Genomic DNA, 16,651 nt, shown 5'->3' on the forward strand with positions numbered 1-16,651 from the left:
TGTAGAGCCCAGCTTAGATCCCCTTCCCTGTAGTTGTCTTTAACCAGCCCAACCCATATCCATCTCCTTCCTAAGAGTTCCATGTTGTATATTGTCTATAATACTCATTTGGCAGTTTTGGTGCTTTGAATTAGTTATTTTTAAATGATTGACACATCTTTACTGAGGGCTATTGTTTGTATAAGTTGTTTTGCTAACAGTGGTAAAGTATACAAAGATTTGAAAAGCCAGGATGCTGACTGTATGCTTGTCTTATGTTATTTGTATCCACTGTGAAGATTTGCACTTAGTATTAGCTTAAGGTAGTGGCTTTCAACCTTGGCAGCACATGAGAATCACCCTAGGAAGCTTTTAAAAATTCTGGTGCCCAAGCTCTACCCCAGGTCTATTACATCAGAAGCTCTGTGCGTGGAACCCAGACATCAGTAATTTTAAGGCTCCCCAGGTGGTTCTAATTGTATAACTGTTCTTCAGAACCAAGGCTTAAGGCAAAAGGGAATTTGTTGGCTTACTTCTTTTGCCATTCTCTTTTTTTATTTTATTTTTTTTGGCCGCGCCGGGTCTTAATTGCGGCATGCGGGATCTAGTCCCCCGACCAGGGATCGGACCCAGGCCCCCTGCATTGGGAGCTCAGGGTCTTACCCACTGGACTACCAGGGAAGTCCCTGCCATTCTCCTTTTTGTCTTTATCTTTAGTACTCAGCTCACCTCAGTGCCTGGGACCTGATAAAGTATAGTTTGTTTTGTTTTGAGTGAATGAACAAATTGGTAAACACAAAGATTCAATAACATCTAGGCATTTGCTTAGGGAAAGAAAGTTAAGTATTTGCTATGTCTAAGTCCGTCTCATGTTACCTCATTGGATTCTTAAAGTAGTGCTAGATATATGAGCAGGTATTATACTCACAGATGAAGAAACTAAGACCCAAGTAATTAAGTGCTAAAGCTGGCATGTGAAACCAGATCTGACTTCCAATAATTTTGAAAAAAAAAGTAAATTTGGTAAAAAGATATACCTTTAAGTTAGAAATACCATAACGTGCCAGATATGCCAGATCTTAAAAGCAAAATGCTTCTTCCCACTGCATCTGTTTCCAAGCCAGCATGGGCCCTCACTGCTGAACTCTGCCTGTTTGGACTTGGCATTTGCATCATTGCTTTCTGGCATGTGAATCTCAAGGCTTTGGGTTGATTTTCCCCTGATTTCTTAATTTGGTCCTGATTATTTCCAAAACAATACTCATTGTATCTGGCCGCTTGGAACTTTTTGCCTATCTGCCCACTCTCCTAGGATTGGGGGTGAGAATGTGTATTTTAACAAGTCGCTTTTGTGATCTTTTCACTCACTTTAGTCCTTTTTTCTAACCCATTAGAACACTATATCTCAGACTTTTATATTTCCTCAGTTCTTGATCTAGACATTTAGGTAAATCCTCTAATTAAGCCAAATAGGGTCCTTTCCCTCCTTTCATATGTATATCAATGCTGTTTTGCATTTAAGATCAGACAGCTTTTTTATCTTTACTGAGATTGAGCCAGTACTTTTTTTTTTTGACTTAAGGCTTTGTCACTTTGAACTTCTAAATGAACACTAAAGATATATACTTGGAAATCTTTTTACCTACATTTTGGATGTATTATATTAGGATAGTCCAGAGTGAGGGCTGAGGAATGATTTCCTTCTAACTCGGTGCATAGAGAAGTTGTAAATTAAAAGGGAATGGTTGGGAAAGATAACTAAAAAACAAAATAGGAGCTATTTTTTGGTTCTTAAATGTAAATTTTATGGTTAAGTATGTTGTTTTTATATACTGTTATACAGCGTAAAATACAATGCTGACTGACTACTGTTAAAGAAGATTAATCTGACACTTGTTAAAATGATAAGAAGACTTTATTCAATACTTTTGTATTAGGGGAGAGAGATTGAGTTCAGGTCCAAATAAGCAAAGACTGCTGGGCATGAATAGCCAACAAGCAAGTGAGCGGGTCAGTAGGTGGAAAATTACTAACAGGAGACATCAGGGGTAGAAGGATTCTTGCTAACAGAAGATCGAGGACTTATACATCAAAAGTTGGGGACAAGGAACTTGATCAGATATCAAGAGTGGGGGAATTCTCTTTAAACTGAGAGCAGGATTCTTGCTAAGACTGGGCTAGGCAGGCCATAGACAGGATGGGGCCAAGATAAAAGACCTAACTGAGAAGAGGGCTCAGAGAAGCCTAACTAAAGTTTGGACAAGGAGAAAGTCTTTGGCACTCCAAGTGTGTTATATTATTACTTTAATAAATCTTCAAGCTGTTTTCCTTAGCATTGGTAGACTTTTTAAAAATGAAATTGCTCTACTTAAACTTGCCTGCCTTCACTACCTGTTTGTCTATATCTGACAAAACTTACAAGTGGTTACTAATAGAACAGTTTCTAAGAAATACTTGAAATGGCTTTTAAAAGAGTATACATAAAACAAATTACTTGGAAGTGTCGCCATCTTTTTTATAATGTTGATTCTAATTTAGACATATCTATGCTTTTTAAACCTTAGGCCTTACTGATAATGATAAATCAAAATAAACTATCAATATATACATCTAAAATTTTATTTATTTTTTTGGCCACGCCACACGGCTTGCAAGATCTTAGTTTCCCTGACCAGGGATTGAACCCTGGCCCTTGGCAGTGAGAGTGCAGAGTCTTAATCGCTGGACTGCCAGGGAAGTCCCCTAATTGCATTCTGAATCTTTATAATATCTCCAGGCCTAAACTGGGAAAATAATATTTAGCTTATTTGGAATTTAAAAAAACATAGCTAACAGTAAGTTTATTAAGTAAAACCTTTTATTCCATATAGCCTTGGAGATCACTGAAAATGTATTTTTTTCTGAAATTATAGCCCCAAATTAAATTCTCACTAGCCTCTGGGAACTCTCTGCCAGCAGGGATTTTGTTTGATAAAGGCACTGAAACTGGAATTCTAGAGCTAGTTTGCTACTGAAATACATGTATGTCAGCAGCTTGGAACCATCTATTAAATTATTGCCCCAGGCAGTTTATTGTTGATACACTGAAAGCCTTAGAAGCAGACCAAAAAAATGAACTACATTGAGGCAAGATGTGTTTTAAAACAAACAAACAAACAAATAGCATCCTAGGGTGAGAGAGAGATGAATGGGCAAAGCACAGAGGTTTTTTAGGGCAGTGAAAATACTCTGTATGGTACTGTAATGGTGGATACATGTCATACATTTGTCCAAATCTGTAGAGTGTGCACCACAAAGAGTGAACCCTAATGTAAGTTACGGGCTTTGGGTGATAAAGATGTGTCAGTGAAAGTTCATCATTTGTAACAAATGTACCGCTCTGGTGCGGATTTTAATAATGGAGACTGTGCACATGGGGGGACAGAGTATATGGGAAATTTCTGTATGTTCCTCTCAATGTTGTTGTGAACCTAAAACTGCTCTTAGAAAAAATAGTCTTAAAATACATAATAATAACAACAGCAGTAACATCCTAAATATCTTCAAATAGGAAAAACTGTCTTAAAAAATAACATTGAATTCCATGCAAATATAACTTTCTTACCAGGATAAGAATAAGGTATTATCTCTTTCTGGAGGAGGAATGCAACTGCTTATCCTTGAATACTTCTGGAATGATGTAGAATAAAAATAAGTAAAATAAATATTTATGAAAGCACAATTTACAACTATTTTTTTGAAGTATAGCCTAGTTGAAAACATGAGTAAACTTTGAAAAGATGTATTATCAATTTAAAGGGAAGCAGAGGGACTTCCCTGGTGGTCCAGTGGATAAGATTCTGCACTCCCAATGCAGGGAGCACAGGTTCGATCCCCGGTCAGGAGCTAGATCCTGCGTGCATGCTGCAACTAAGAAGTCTGCATGGCAACTAAAGATCCCGCATGCCACAGCTGAGACCTGGCACAGCCAAAATAAATAAATATTTAAAAAATAAAAAAAATAAAGGGAAGCAGAGTAGAGTCACTTTGAAAAACTTTTTTTGGTCAAAAAAAAGTTGTTGATATTTATAGTTGATGAAGATTGTAATGATGGAGAATATTAGGTGACTAGGACCCAAAGAACTTGTGGAAGAGAGGAATTATTTTCTCAATAATTTGAAGGCTTTGTTCAGTTTAATAATTTAAAGCAGCAATTATCTTGCTGTGACTGCTTAATAATTGACATTTACTGAGCCTCCGTATTATATTTTAAATATTTTGCCAAAGACTTGACATATATTATCTTATTTAACCTTCACAGCAATTCTAAGAAGAGATACTATCCCACTTTAGGGAGAGGCTGTGATTCAAAGAGATTAAGAGACTGAAATTCAAATCCAGGTCTGTCCAACTCCAGAGTCTTTATCTTTCCATTTTGCCATAGTTCCTCATAATAATCTTAAAAGCTAAGCGCACTTCCTTAGTGTCATTTTATTCAAAAGGGATTTTGTAAACATTTGCTAATTGCCTATGTGCCGTTTACTTTGCTAGACCCTGTATAGGATAGAAAAAGAAAGCAAGGCAGTTTGCCCAAAGAAAACTTAAGTCTTTGGGAACAGGATGGTACCTATTGAACTAATTGTCAACAGCAGTTATATTTTAGGTGCTATGATAAATGTTCAAAGTATGGTAGAAGTAACAGAGGATTCTTGAGACTTTAAGTAATGGGGAATATATCTTTGAAAGAAACAGATTCCCCAACCTTGGAAAATAGGAGTGATTTAGACAGGCAAAGATGAGAGAGGCACAAACTCAAGGACAGTGTGAGTAAAGGCCCAGAAGTGAAGTCTTTAATACACTAATGAGGGAGATAAAGATTTTCATAGATACCTTGCTGGCAGAGATTTGGCTCATGAAGTATACAAAATTTCGGCAGTATAAACTGACCTGGGCCTTGCTGATAATTGGAATATGGATATTATCTAGTGAAAGATTTCTTCCTTGGCTGTCTGGAATTATCTACCGAGCATTCACAAAGAGCTGCAGTTGTTAAATATTCAACTTCAAATTCTTTTGTTAAGGAAACTATTTTAAAAGGTAGTTATGAATAGATGTAATGTTGAAATGTGTGGGGTCTGTTATTAAAAGATTATTTAAGGGAATTCCCCGGAGGTCCAGCGGTTAGGATTCGGTGCTTTCATTGCCTAGGGCCTGGGTTCAATCCCTGGTCAGGGAACTAAGATCCCACAAGCTGCGTGGTGCAGCTGCATGACAAAAAAAAAAAAGATTTGAGTTTTATAAACATTTTGTAAATTTATTTTTCGACTACATTTTCTAAAATTTCTTACTAAAATTAACAAAATTAGAAAATTAAGCACTTTCTAGGGAACAATGGGATATATTACTTTCTCAGTTTCATTTTTAAATTTCAGTACAGATATTAGTAATATAAAAATGAAAATTTGAATATTATAAGGATTGAGTATTTTACTTTATTTTCCTTTTTGAAGAGGTAAGAGGATAAGAAGAATGGGAAGAAACTGAAATCTAAGAAAACTTATCTTTCATTGATACTTATAGACTTTAAATTGCCCCTATTTAGGTTAGAAACATAATACAGTGCATTCCATGAAATTAACATTTTTGGAATATTTAAATATATGAAGGGGTAGAATTGTGTATGAGGCTTGAGTTACTCCCCCTTTAAAATATATATGGAGTTATACCCTTTACCGCAGACACTATCATATGAATGCTATGTACAATGAACCTGTTACTTTATGCAATAGGGACTTTTTTTTTTTTAAGCAGAGTGAAGTTTTTGTTCAACTAAAACATCCATATCAGTGATTCTCAATTAGGAGGGGGGCTACATGCCTCCCCTCCATGGGATATACCTGCTGTCACCTTTCTTTCCCCATCCCAATCTTGAGAATGATTGACTAAATTACTGTTACTGTGTCATCCCTCATTTGTATTGCAGCAAAAATATTTTTGCAGTCACTAGCTGCTTAGCCATTTCTCTTTCCCCTTTTGCTTGTGCCAGTGATTTTGTTTACCTCTGTTAAATTTCATCTTGTTAGTTTTGACCCAGTTTTGAAGCTGGATGATAAAATTTTGACTTTTAAAGTTATTATTTATCATTTGATTTACCCCTCCCAACTTTGTGACCACTGCAGCTTTCACAAGGAAAGCTTTGTCTCAATTCCTGGTTTAAAAACAAAATTGTAAAAGGGCTAGGCCAAATCCATCAGACCACACTATAGATAATCCTCCTGAATTTTAATACCTATTAGTACTGCATAGTACAGATGATTGTCTAGTTCAGTGCCACCCCTTTGTACGTATGTGACCTTGGACAAGGCACTTCTGATCCTGTTCCTTCATTTACAGTAGGGATAATAGTCTCTTCCCTGCCTATTTTTAACAAGCTGTTTTAAGATCAAAAGAGAGGTTATGAAAGAGTTTTGTAAACAATAAAATAGTATTCATTCATTTACATTCCTAGCTTGTGCCAGGTCTCAGTCCTAGGTATACAGCAATGAACAAACATAACAAGTTCTTATGCTATATGCTAGGAGTTGGCAGATCTGGTCCACTGCCTGTTTTTATATGTCCTAACAGCTAATATATTTTGAATGTTAGAAAAAAGATCAAAAGAAGAATATTTCATGATGTGAAAATTACATGAAATACAAATTGCAGTGTCTAATGTGTTAATTAACTCAATGAGGGTAATCCTTTCACACTGTATAAGTGTATGTATATCAAAATCATCACATCATACACTTTAAGTATCTTATAACTTTATTTGTCAATTGTACCTCAGTTAAAAAACAGAGTCTTACTGGAACACAATTATGCTCATTAGCTTACAGTTGGGACAGAGATCATGTGGCCCACACAGCTGTAAAATATTTACTGTCTGGCCCTTTACTTTAGCAGTTTGCAGACCCCTGCTCTGTGCTCTTGGAATTCTTTTGGAGGTGTTGAGCAGTAAAAATAAGTATATGTTCAGTGGTGGCAAGTTCCTTGAAGAAATTTAAAGCAGGTAAGGGGCAAGAATTATGAAGTGTGTGGAGGGTATAGTAGCTAATTTATGGAAGTCAGAGAAGGGTACTTTAGTAGGTGATATTTGAACAGAAACTTGAATGAAGAGGGAAATGAACTCTCTGATAGAAGAGCATTTCTGGCAAAAGGAATAAAAATTGCAGTAGCCCTGAGGTGGGAGTGTAGCTATAGGTCTAGGAGCTAAACAGTAGGAGAATGAGACGGTGAACCAAATTGTAAAAGACCATGGAGCACACTTTAGATTTTAAAGTGATTATATAAATATATCATTACAATTTCTATTACAGGTATTCCTTCAATTATTTTTATGGTATTATTATAGTGACAAATCAACTTAACACTTCAAAGCCTGTCTTCAAAGACTGTCAGATGTTTATCTAATACTAAGTATGGTCATCCCATGGAGGGGGATTGGTTCAGGGACCCCCGAAGATGTCAAAATCTGAGGATGCTCAAGTCCCTTACATAAAATGGTACAGTATTTGCATATAACTTACGCACATCCTGCCATATTTTTTTTTTCTTTTTCTTTTTTTTTTTTTGTGGTACGCGGGCCTCTCACTGTTGTGGCCTCTCCCATTGCGGAGCACAGGCTCCGGACACGCAGGCTCAGCGGCCATGGCTCACGGGCCCAGCCGCTCCGTGACATGTGGGATCTTCCCGGACCGGGGCACGAACCCGCGTCCCCTGCATCGTCAGGCGGACTCTCAACCACTGCGCCACCAGGGAAACCCCTGCCATACATTTTAAATCATCTCTAGATTACTTGTAATGCCTAATACAATGTAAATAGTTGCTAGTGTATGGCAGATTCAAGTTTTGACTTTTGGAACTTTATGGAATTTTTTTTTCCTCTGAATATCTTCAATCCTTGGATGCAGAACCCATAAATACAGAGGGTCGACTGTAATCAATCTTTTTTACTAACTCTCAGAAGGTAACGTGGAGACTGTTGACCATGACAGTGTTTTTTTGGTTTGTTTTTATTTCTGGCTGTGTTGGATCTTTGTCGCCATGCGCGGGCTTCTCCCTGCAGCGGCTTCTCTTGTTGCAGAGCACGGGCTTTAGGCGCACGGGCTTCAGTAGTTGGGGCATGTGGGCTTGGTAGTCGTGGTGCAGGGGCTTAGTTGCTCCACAGCATGTGGGATCTTCCTGGACCAGGGATTGAACCTGTGTCCCCTGCATTGGCAGGCAGATTCTTAACCACTGTGCCACCAGGGAAGTCCAACCATGACAGTGTTTTAGGACCCCATGTTGGCATCTAATGATAACTACATTTCTTTTAACTGCTCATTTAGAACTTCATCCTTGCCAAGTGTATATATCTTCAAATCTCCCCACTTTCATTTAAAATCTAGATGTTTTGGTTTCTATAATTGGACATATCTCTGGTTCTTGATATTCTCAGATAATTTTCTAAAAATTATTTATTGTATGGGGAATGTTGGCATGCCCCTTTTCTGCTTTTTAAAAAAATTTTTTTAATTTTTTCATACAAATAATTTATATTCCTTGTACAACTTTTTGAAGATAGAGATAAGCCAAAAAATAGATGAAAAGTATCTTTTGTAATACTACTATCAGAGGTAGTCCCAGTTAAGTTAGTAGCTATACATATATGTAAATATATATACTTAAAAAAAAACAGGAATACATCATTTTGCAGCCCTTTTCACTCAACAGCATGATAAATATCATCCCATGTTAACAGATAGAACACTTCTCAAACTCTTTCGCTTTCAGGACCCATTTACACTCTTAGAAATCTGGTTGTTTTTTCCCCCAGTTTTATTGACATGTAATTGACATACAGCACTATAAGTTTAAGGTGTACAGCATATGATTTGACTTACATACATCATGAAATGATTATCATGGTAAGTTTAGTGAACATCCATCATCTCATAGATACAAAAGTAAATAAATAGTTTAAAAAAGTTTGCTTACGGTGAGAACTCTTAGGACCTACTCTCAACAGCTTTCATATATAAAATACAGCAGTGTTAACTATATTTATCATTTTGTACATTACATCCCTAGTACTTATTTATCTTATAACTGGAAGTTTGTACCTTTTGACCCTCTTTTCCCACCCCTGTCTCTGGTAACCACAAATCTGAATTCTTTTTCTATGAGTTTGTTTTTGAAGTATAATTAACCTACAACACTATGTTAGTTCGTGTTATACAGTGTAGTGGTTTGATATTTCTGTACATTTCAAAATGATTACCACAATAAATCTAGTTATGGTATGTCACCATATGAAGATTGTGCATGAACTATAACCCTTAATAGTTATTGATTATATTCCCCACACTGTACATTTCGTACCAGTCACTCATTTATTTTGCAACTGGAAATTGTACCTCTTAATCTCCCTCACCTATTTCTTTCCTCTCCCCACCCCCTCCCTTCTGACAACCACCTGTTTATTCTCTGTATCTGTTACTCTTTCTGATTTGTTTTTTAGGTTCCACATATGAGTGAAATTATATAGTATTTGTCTTTCTTTGTCTGACTTATTTCACTTAGCATAATACCCTCTAGGTTCATTCATGTTGTTGCAAATGGCAAGTTTTCATTCTTTTTTATGGCTAATATTCCATTGCATATATATGTGTACACACACACACACCACATCACATCATTATCCATTCATCTAGGTTACTTCCATATCTTGGCTATTGTAAATAATGCTTCAATGAATATAGAGGTGCATTTATCTTTTCTACTTAGTTTTTTCATAGAAATTGAGTTTTGGTTTTTGTTGGTTGGTTGGTTAGCTTTTTTGTTTTCTTTTTTTTGGCTGCACCATGTGGCATGTGAGATCTTAGTTCCCTGACCAGGGATTGAACCCGTGCCCCCTGCAGTGGAAGCACGGAGTCCTAACCACTGGACTGCCAGGGAATTCCAAGAAATTGAGTTTTTATTTATGTGGCTTGTATGTATTATATTAGATATTAAAACTTACAGAGTTTTAAAACAATTCATTTTAATATAATGATAAATTTATTGCATATTAACATAAATGGTTAGTGTTTTGTTTTTTTTTTAAAAAACCTTTTTTTTGAAAATGCAGAAAGAATCAGTAGAAAAAGTAGCATTGTTTTACATTATGCAGATCTTTTAAATATCTCCATTCAGTTTGTTATGCTGTGTTGTCTTAGTTTGTACATATTGTTCTCTCCACGGGGAATGGTGTCCTTGTTATCTACTCATCCTCCAATCCAGCTCAAACATCACTGCCTTTGAAGGTCACCCCAACCCCTCCTTATATACATATGTAGAGTTGATTGCACCTTCCTTTGTGCCTCATTGTGCCTTTTAATGTTTTCTATATTACTATCTAGGTGACAGATCCTTTGTGAATAGTGACAATGTCTTATTCAGTATTTAATCTTTATTTACTGACTCTTCTCTTCCTAGCTGCTCAGTAAATGTTTGCTGAATGGATGAACTGCTACTTTTTTTTTTTTTTGCGGTATGCGGGCCTCTCACTGTTGTGGCCTCTCCCGTTGCGGAGCACAGGCTCCGGACGCACAGGCTCAGCGGCCATGGCTCACGGACCCAGCCACCCCGCAGCATGTGGGATCTTCCCAGACTGGGGCACGAACCCGTGTCCCCTGCATCAGCAGGCGAACTCTCAACCACTGCGCCACCAGGGAAGCCCAAACTGCTACTTTTTTACATGCAGAGTCATTTCATCCATTATCCAAATGACTGTTTTTCAATTATGGAAATTCCATCAGATTTTATAACTTTTGAAAATTTGTGCATATTTTCATAAATATTAGTAACTTGAACTTTCAATTTGGTAACTTTTATGCATCCAAACGTTAATAAGTAGTATGTAGAATATGGCTGTGGCTTTTTTCTTTTAAGGGAAATTGCTTTTGGGGTAGTATATGAATATATTTTTGAATTACACACACTTAATTTTGCTTGACCGAGGGGAGTTTCATAATTATGTAAGGATTATGGGACATGCACCTTGACAGAAAGTGGGATAGACCATAGCTGCTCAACAGACTTGCCACAAATAGACTAAAAAAATAGGTTTGCTATTCAAAATAGGCTTGCTAATTTCTTAAATAAGTGATTGACACCAACAGTTGACAAGTACAGTAATATGATTAAGTGTACATGCCAGAGCAGATATACACAGTTGGAAATCCATATTGGAACTATTAGTCCTGTGTAATATAATTCTCATGAGTTGAGCAGCATTTCTTACTTCCTAATTAGAACCCCTCTTTTTATTTTTGTTACTCAGTTAATTTAAGAGCTTTATGGAATATTTCCTCTTAATCTCCACCAGTTTTCATCCCAGAAAAATAATATATTAGTGACAGTTACCCTGTCACATTAGGGTTCTCAAACTGTATGTGCATAAGAATATCCTAAGGTGTTTGTGATATAGATTCCTCATACTTGCTTCCTGATGGTCCACATAAAAGTTTTGTCTTCTAAGTCTTAAGAAGTCATACAGAATTTTATAGCTCAAAGAAATTTTGCAGATCTCCTAATCTCTTTTAGGAGTAGGATTATTATGAGGAAACTCAGAACCAAAAAAGGTTAGCAATGTTTCCAGAATCACAAATCTAGTTAGTTAATGGACCAACAGAGCCAGTAATTAGAATCCAAGGTTTCCATTCTGCCTTGTTCCATGAATCAGTAGGCCTTTCTTGACTGAAAAGATAAGTTTGGCTATGGAGCAGCTTTTCTTTTACTCTTTTTAGAATCAGAGCAAAGTCACGTAAGATCTTCCATATAAACCTAGGAATTCTAAAGTTGTAAAGTATTTCCATCTTTTTCTAATTCTCTTCTCAATCCCAGCTTTATTTTCCAAAGATTCTTAAGTCTTTTTTTTTTCCCCCTTAAGAATGGTTTGGGGCTTCCCCGGTGGCGCAGTGGTTGAGAGTCTGCCTGCTGATGCAGGGGACACGGGTTCGTGCCCCGGTCTGGGAAAATCCCACATGCCGCGGAGCGGCTGGGCCCGTGAGCCATGGCCGCTGAGCCTGCGCGTCCGGAGCCTGTGCCCCGCAATGGGAGAGGCCACAACAGTGATGAGGCCCGCGTACCGCAAAAAAAAAAAAAAAAAAAAAAAAAATAATTTGACTGGGTCAGTAAGAACTTAAAATTGTTTGAAGGAAATGGAAGAAGTCAACAGAGGATGCCTATCTGGAAAGTAGAGCTCAGTTTATTGTCAGATATACCATGTTCCTCTTTGCCCCTCATCAGTGAGTTGATCATCTTTATACTCATCACATCAGATATTAGGTAATTTTCAGTGTCCTTTCTCTCACAGTGTGTTAGAATTATACTGAGAGACCCATTTGAGGTCAGTCATGTTAACATTGCTAACATCATTATTACATATGTAGAGATATAGATATAGCTAAATGATATTCCAAATTGTTTTTTTCTTCAATATAGGTTTGTATGTTCTTTGTATTTCATATTTTACTTGATGAGAGATGAGAGACTGATTTGTATGGCAGACTGAGTACATGATTTTACCTTACCTTTTATGCCAAAACTTTTAAAATGAAAAAGTGGAATGGGAAGAGAAATAAATTAGTAATAGTTTAAGTAGTGTCATGGGAGGATATCTATTTAAGGAGCAAGAAGGGAAGAACTCAGAACAGTCTTGGAGTGGATTAGTTGGGGAATTGTTCTCTAAACTTACTGGACCACTTGGCTCCTCCTTTCATTCCCATTTGGGCTAAGCTGCAGACGAATAGTATTTGTCCTCAGAATGTAGCAATGAGAATGAGCACTGGGAGCAGAGAGGCAGGGCAGTGCCCCAGGGAGCCTGTGGCCTTACGAGGCTCACTCAGAAGGTAATCTGCTCACACATTCTCGGCAGCAAGTCTACTCTTTCCCTCCCCTACAATCAAGGAGACAAGCTACAAGTAAACAGAACAGGCAAACTAAATTGAATTGAATTCAAAGAGGAGCAACAAACATTTGTGGGAAACCACTATCATGAAAGAGGCACCAAACTCAACAAACAGTATATCTAAATTCTTAAGAAGCAGTCAATAAAACAAGACCTTAAAATAAGTATGGTTAATAACTGCAAGGAGACTGAAGAGATTATTGCACACACAAGAAATAAAAGTCTTCGAAATTAAAAATAGAACAGTTAAAATAATTGTCTGAAAACAAAATGGGCACAGCTGAAGAGCATGTTAGTGAGTTGAAAAATGGAGCTGAGGAATTCTCCCTACATAAGGCATAAAATGACAAAAAAGGTAAAACAGGAGAAAAAATTAGTTATGCAGGTTAGATAATAACATTTCAGCATCCGTCTCTAATCAGAGGTCCAGAAACAGATTGACAGTAGTGGGCAGGGGAGGGAATCAGAATAAATAACAAAAGAAATATTTTCCATGGCATTTTTAGGACCTTTAGTACAGTGCTGAATAGTTTAGGTGACAGGAGTCATCTTTGTCTTGCTTTTAAAATTAGTGACACTGCTCATGTTTCATCATTATTGAATAAGCCGTAAAATTTTAGTAGATAACCCTTTATAAAGTTAAGGAGGTTTATTATACTAAAAACTAGTAGTTTCGTTCTTGTTTTATGATATTTGGATGGGTGTTGAATTTTGTCTTTTTTCCAGCATGATCACAAGGTTTGCTTTTAATTTGTAAGTTACATTGATTTATTAGTATTGAATCATTCTTGCATTGGGATAAACACCATAAACACAAATTGGCATAATACCAATTAGCTAATATTTTATTTAGTTTTGCTGGTGTTCATAAATGAAATAGGATCATAGCTTTCTTTTTGTGACTGCAGTATATTTTGACCAAAAATTGATTATTTAGCTTTTTAAAAAGAAAAATTCAAAATTAAAGCAGCATGTATATCCCCAAATTAGAACAAATCTATATTGATAATAAACACTTTGAGATGTTTTGTGAAAAGAATATCTGAAGGCTCCTAAACAGTAAGGTTTAAACAGGAAATTATATTTCAAGGGATGTGATAAAAATTTTGTTAGCTGTTAATTCCTTCCTCTCTTATATGCTACTCTTCTCCTTCCCCTCTTACATGCTACTCTTCATAATTCTTTTACTAAAAATTTTATTTCTCTTTAGGTACGCATAGCTGCTAAATTCATCACTCACGCACCCCCAGGGGAATTTAATGAAGTGTTCAACGGTGAGTAAAGATTTGTACTCAGTTATTTTAAACCCTCCTTAATCACATACGAGCACTTATTGAGTTTGCTATCTTTTAATCCTTATAACATTATAGAATATAGCTAAGGAAATCAAAATTCAAAAAGGTTAAAATAATTTAGCCCATATCACCCAGCTGGTAAGTATCAGAGCAAGGATTCAAACCCAGGTCTGAGTCAAAAGCATGCTCTTAACCCATACATTAGGGTACCTATCTTATGTGAGAAAAGATTTAAAGTAATTTAATACTGATAAATGTAGAAACAATGTTTAATTGTTTTATATCATTATAAAATATAGCTTAAATCTCTTCAGTGCTTTTACTCAGGAAGTGCCATAGCATAGGACATTTTCTAGAGCCGCTGGGGCTGAACTGACTGTATCTGGGAAGCTTGTTAAATATACAGATTCCAATGTTATCCTCTTAAGATTCTCATTCGTTAGATCTGGGGTAGAATGGGCAATCTGTTTTATCAAGTTCTCCAGGTGATTCTGAGTCACAGCCAATTTGGGAACCACTATTCCTATATATTTACAATCTTCCATTCTATTTACTATGTTAACACAACTTACAGAATGAAAAATGTAAATGAGGCATTATAACGTTGTGTTAATATCAATCATCATAATCCCATTTTAAGTTATAAATTAATTCATCTTAAAGTTCCCCTTAAGTAAAATCATAATCTTTGTGCATCTTGGTTCATTTTAGCAAACATTTATTTTGAAATTCTAGTTTTACATTAGAAGGTTACCTGCTTAAAATATCATGTAATAGAACGTATAGACTACAATTCTGCAGCCTGTGGAAGGAAAACCACATTCACAGAAACACAGACAAAATGAAAGGGCAGAGGACTTCGTACCAGATGAGGGAACAAGATAAAACCCCAGAAAAACAACTAAATGAAGTGGAGATAGGCAACCTTACAGAAAAAGCATTTAGAATAATGATAGTGAAGATGATCCAAGACCTCGGAAAAAGAATGGGGACAAAGATCAAGAAGATGCAAGAAATGTTTAACAAAGACCTAGAAGAATTAAAGAACAAACAGAGACGAACAATACAATAACTGAAATGAAAACTACACTAGAAGGAATCAATAGCAGAATAACTGAGGCAGAAGAACGGATAAGTGACCTGAAGACAGAATGGTGGAATTCACTGCTGCAGAACAGAAAAAAGAATGAAAAGAAATGAAGACAGCCTAAGACACCTCTGGGACAGCATTAAACACAACAACATTTGCATTATAGGGATCCCAGAAGGAGAAGAGAGAGAGAGAGGACCTGACAATATATTTGAAGAGATTATAGTCGAAAACTTCCCTAACATGGGAAAGGAAATAGCCACCCAAGTCCAAGAAGTGCAGAGAGTTCCAGGCAGGATAAACCCAAGGAGAAAAACGCCAAGACACATAGTAATCAAATTGATAAAAATTAAAGACAAAGAAAAATTATTGAAAGCAACAAGGGAAGAACAAAAAATAGCATACAAGGGAACTCCCATAAGGTTAATAGCTGATTTCTCAGCACAGACTCTACAACCCAGAAGGGAGTGGCATGATATATTTAAAGAGATGAAAGGGAAGAACCTACAACCAAGATTAATCTGCCCAGCAAGGATCTCATTCACATTTGACGGAGAAATCAAAAGCTTTACAGACAAGCAAAAGCTAAGAGAATTCAGCACCACCAAACCAGCTCTACAACAAATGCTAAATCAACTTCTCTAAGTGGGAAACACAAGAGAAGAAAAGGACCTACAAAAACAAACCGATAACAATAAAGAAAATGGTAATAGGAACATACATATTGGTAATTACTTTAAATGTGAATGGATTAAATGCTCCAGCCAAAAGACACAGGCTCACTGAATGGATACAAAAACAAGACCTATATATATGCTGTCTACAAGAGACCCACTTCAGACCTAGGGACACATACAGACTGAAAGTGAGGGGATGGAAAAAGATACTCCATGCAAATGGAAATCAAAAGAAAGCTGAAGTAGCAATACTCATATCAGATAAAATAGACTTTAAAATAAAGAATGTTACAAGAGACAAGGAAGGACACTGCGTAATGATCAAGGGATCAATCCAAGAAGAAGATATAACAATTATAAATATATATACACCCAACATAGGAGCACCTCAATACCTAAGGCAAAGGCTAACAGCTATAAAAGAGGAAATTGACAGTAACACGGTAACAGTGGGGGACTTTAACACCTCACTTACACCAATGGACAGATCATCCAGACAGAAAATTAATAAGGAAACAGAAGCTTTAAATGATACAATAGACCAGATAGATTTAATTGATATTTATAGGACATTCCATCCAAAAACAGCAGATTACACTCTCTTCTCCAGTGCACACGGAACATTCTCCAGGACTGATCACATCTTGGGTCACAAATC

The 16,651-nt window shown here is 36.5% G+C and overlaps 1 protein-coding gene across 1 annotated transcript in view; it reads left to right on the plus strand.

The window, feature by feature from the left end:
- CAPZA1 (capping actin protein of muscle Z-line subunit alpha 1) overlaps positions 1 to 16,651 on the plus strand; it is a 50,796-nt gene that overhangs the window by 10,297 nt on the left and 23,848 nt on the right. The window contains exon 2 of the mRNA XM_024764869.1: positions 14,142 to 14,205. Within this exon, the coding sequence (XP_024620637.1) occupies positions 14,142 to 14,205 (64 nt within the window). The remainder of the gene's footprint in view (positions 1 to 14,141; positions 14,206 to 16,651) is intronic.

This window comes from Neophocaena asiaeorientalis, unplaced genomic scaffold (genome assembly GCF_003031525.2).
Source record: "Neophocaena asiaeorientalis asiaeorientalis breed wild unplaced genomic scaffold, Neophocaena_asiaeorientalis_V1.1 scaffold62, whole genome shotgun sequence".
NCBI classification, from domain to species: domain Eukaryota; kingdom Metazoa; phylum Chordata; class Mammalia; order Artiodactyla; family Phocoenidae; genus Neophocaena; species Neophocaena asiaeorientalis.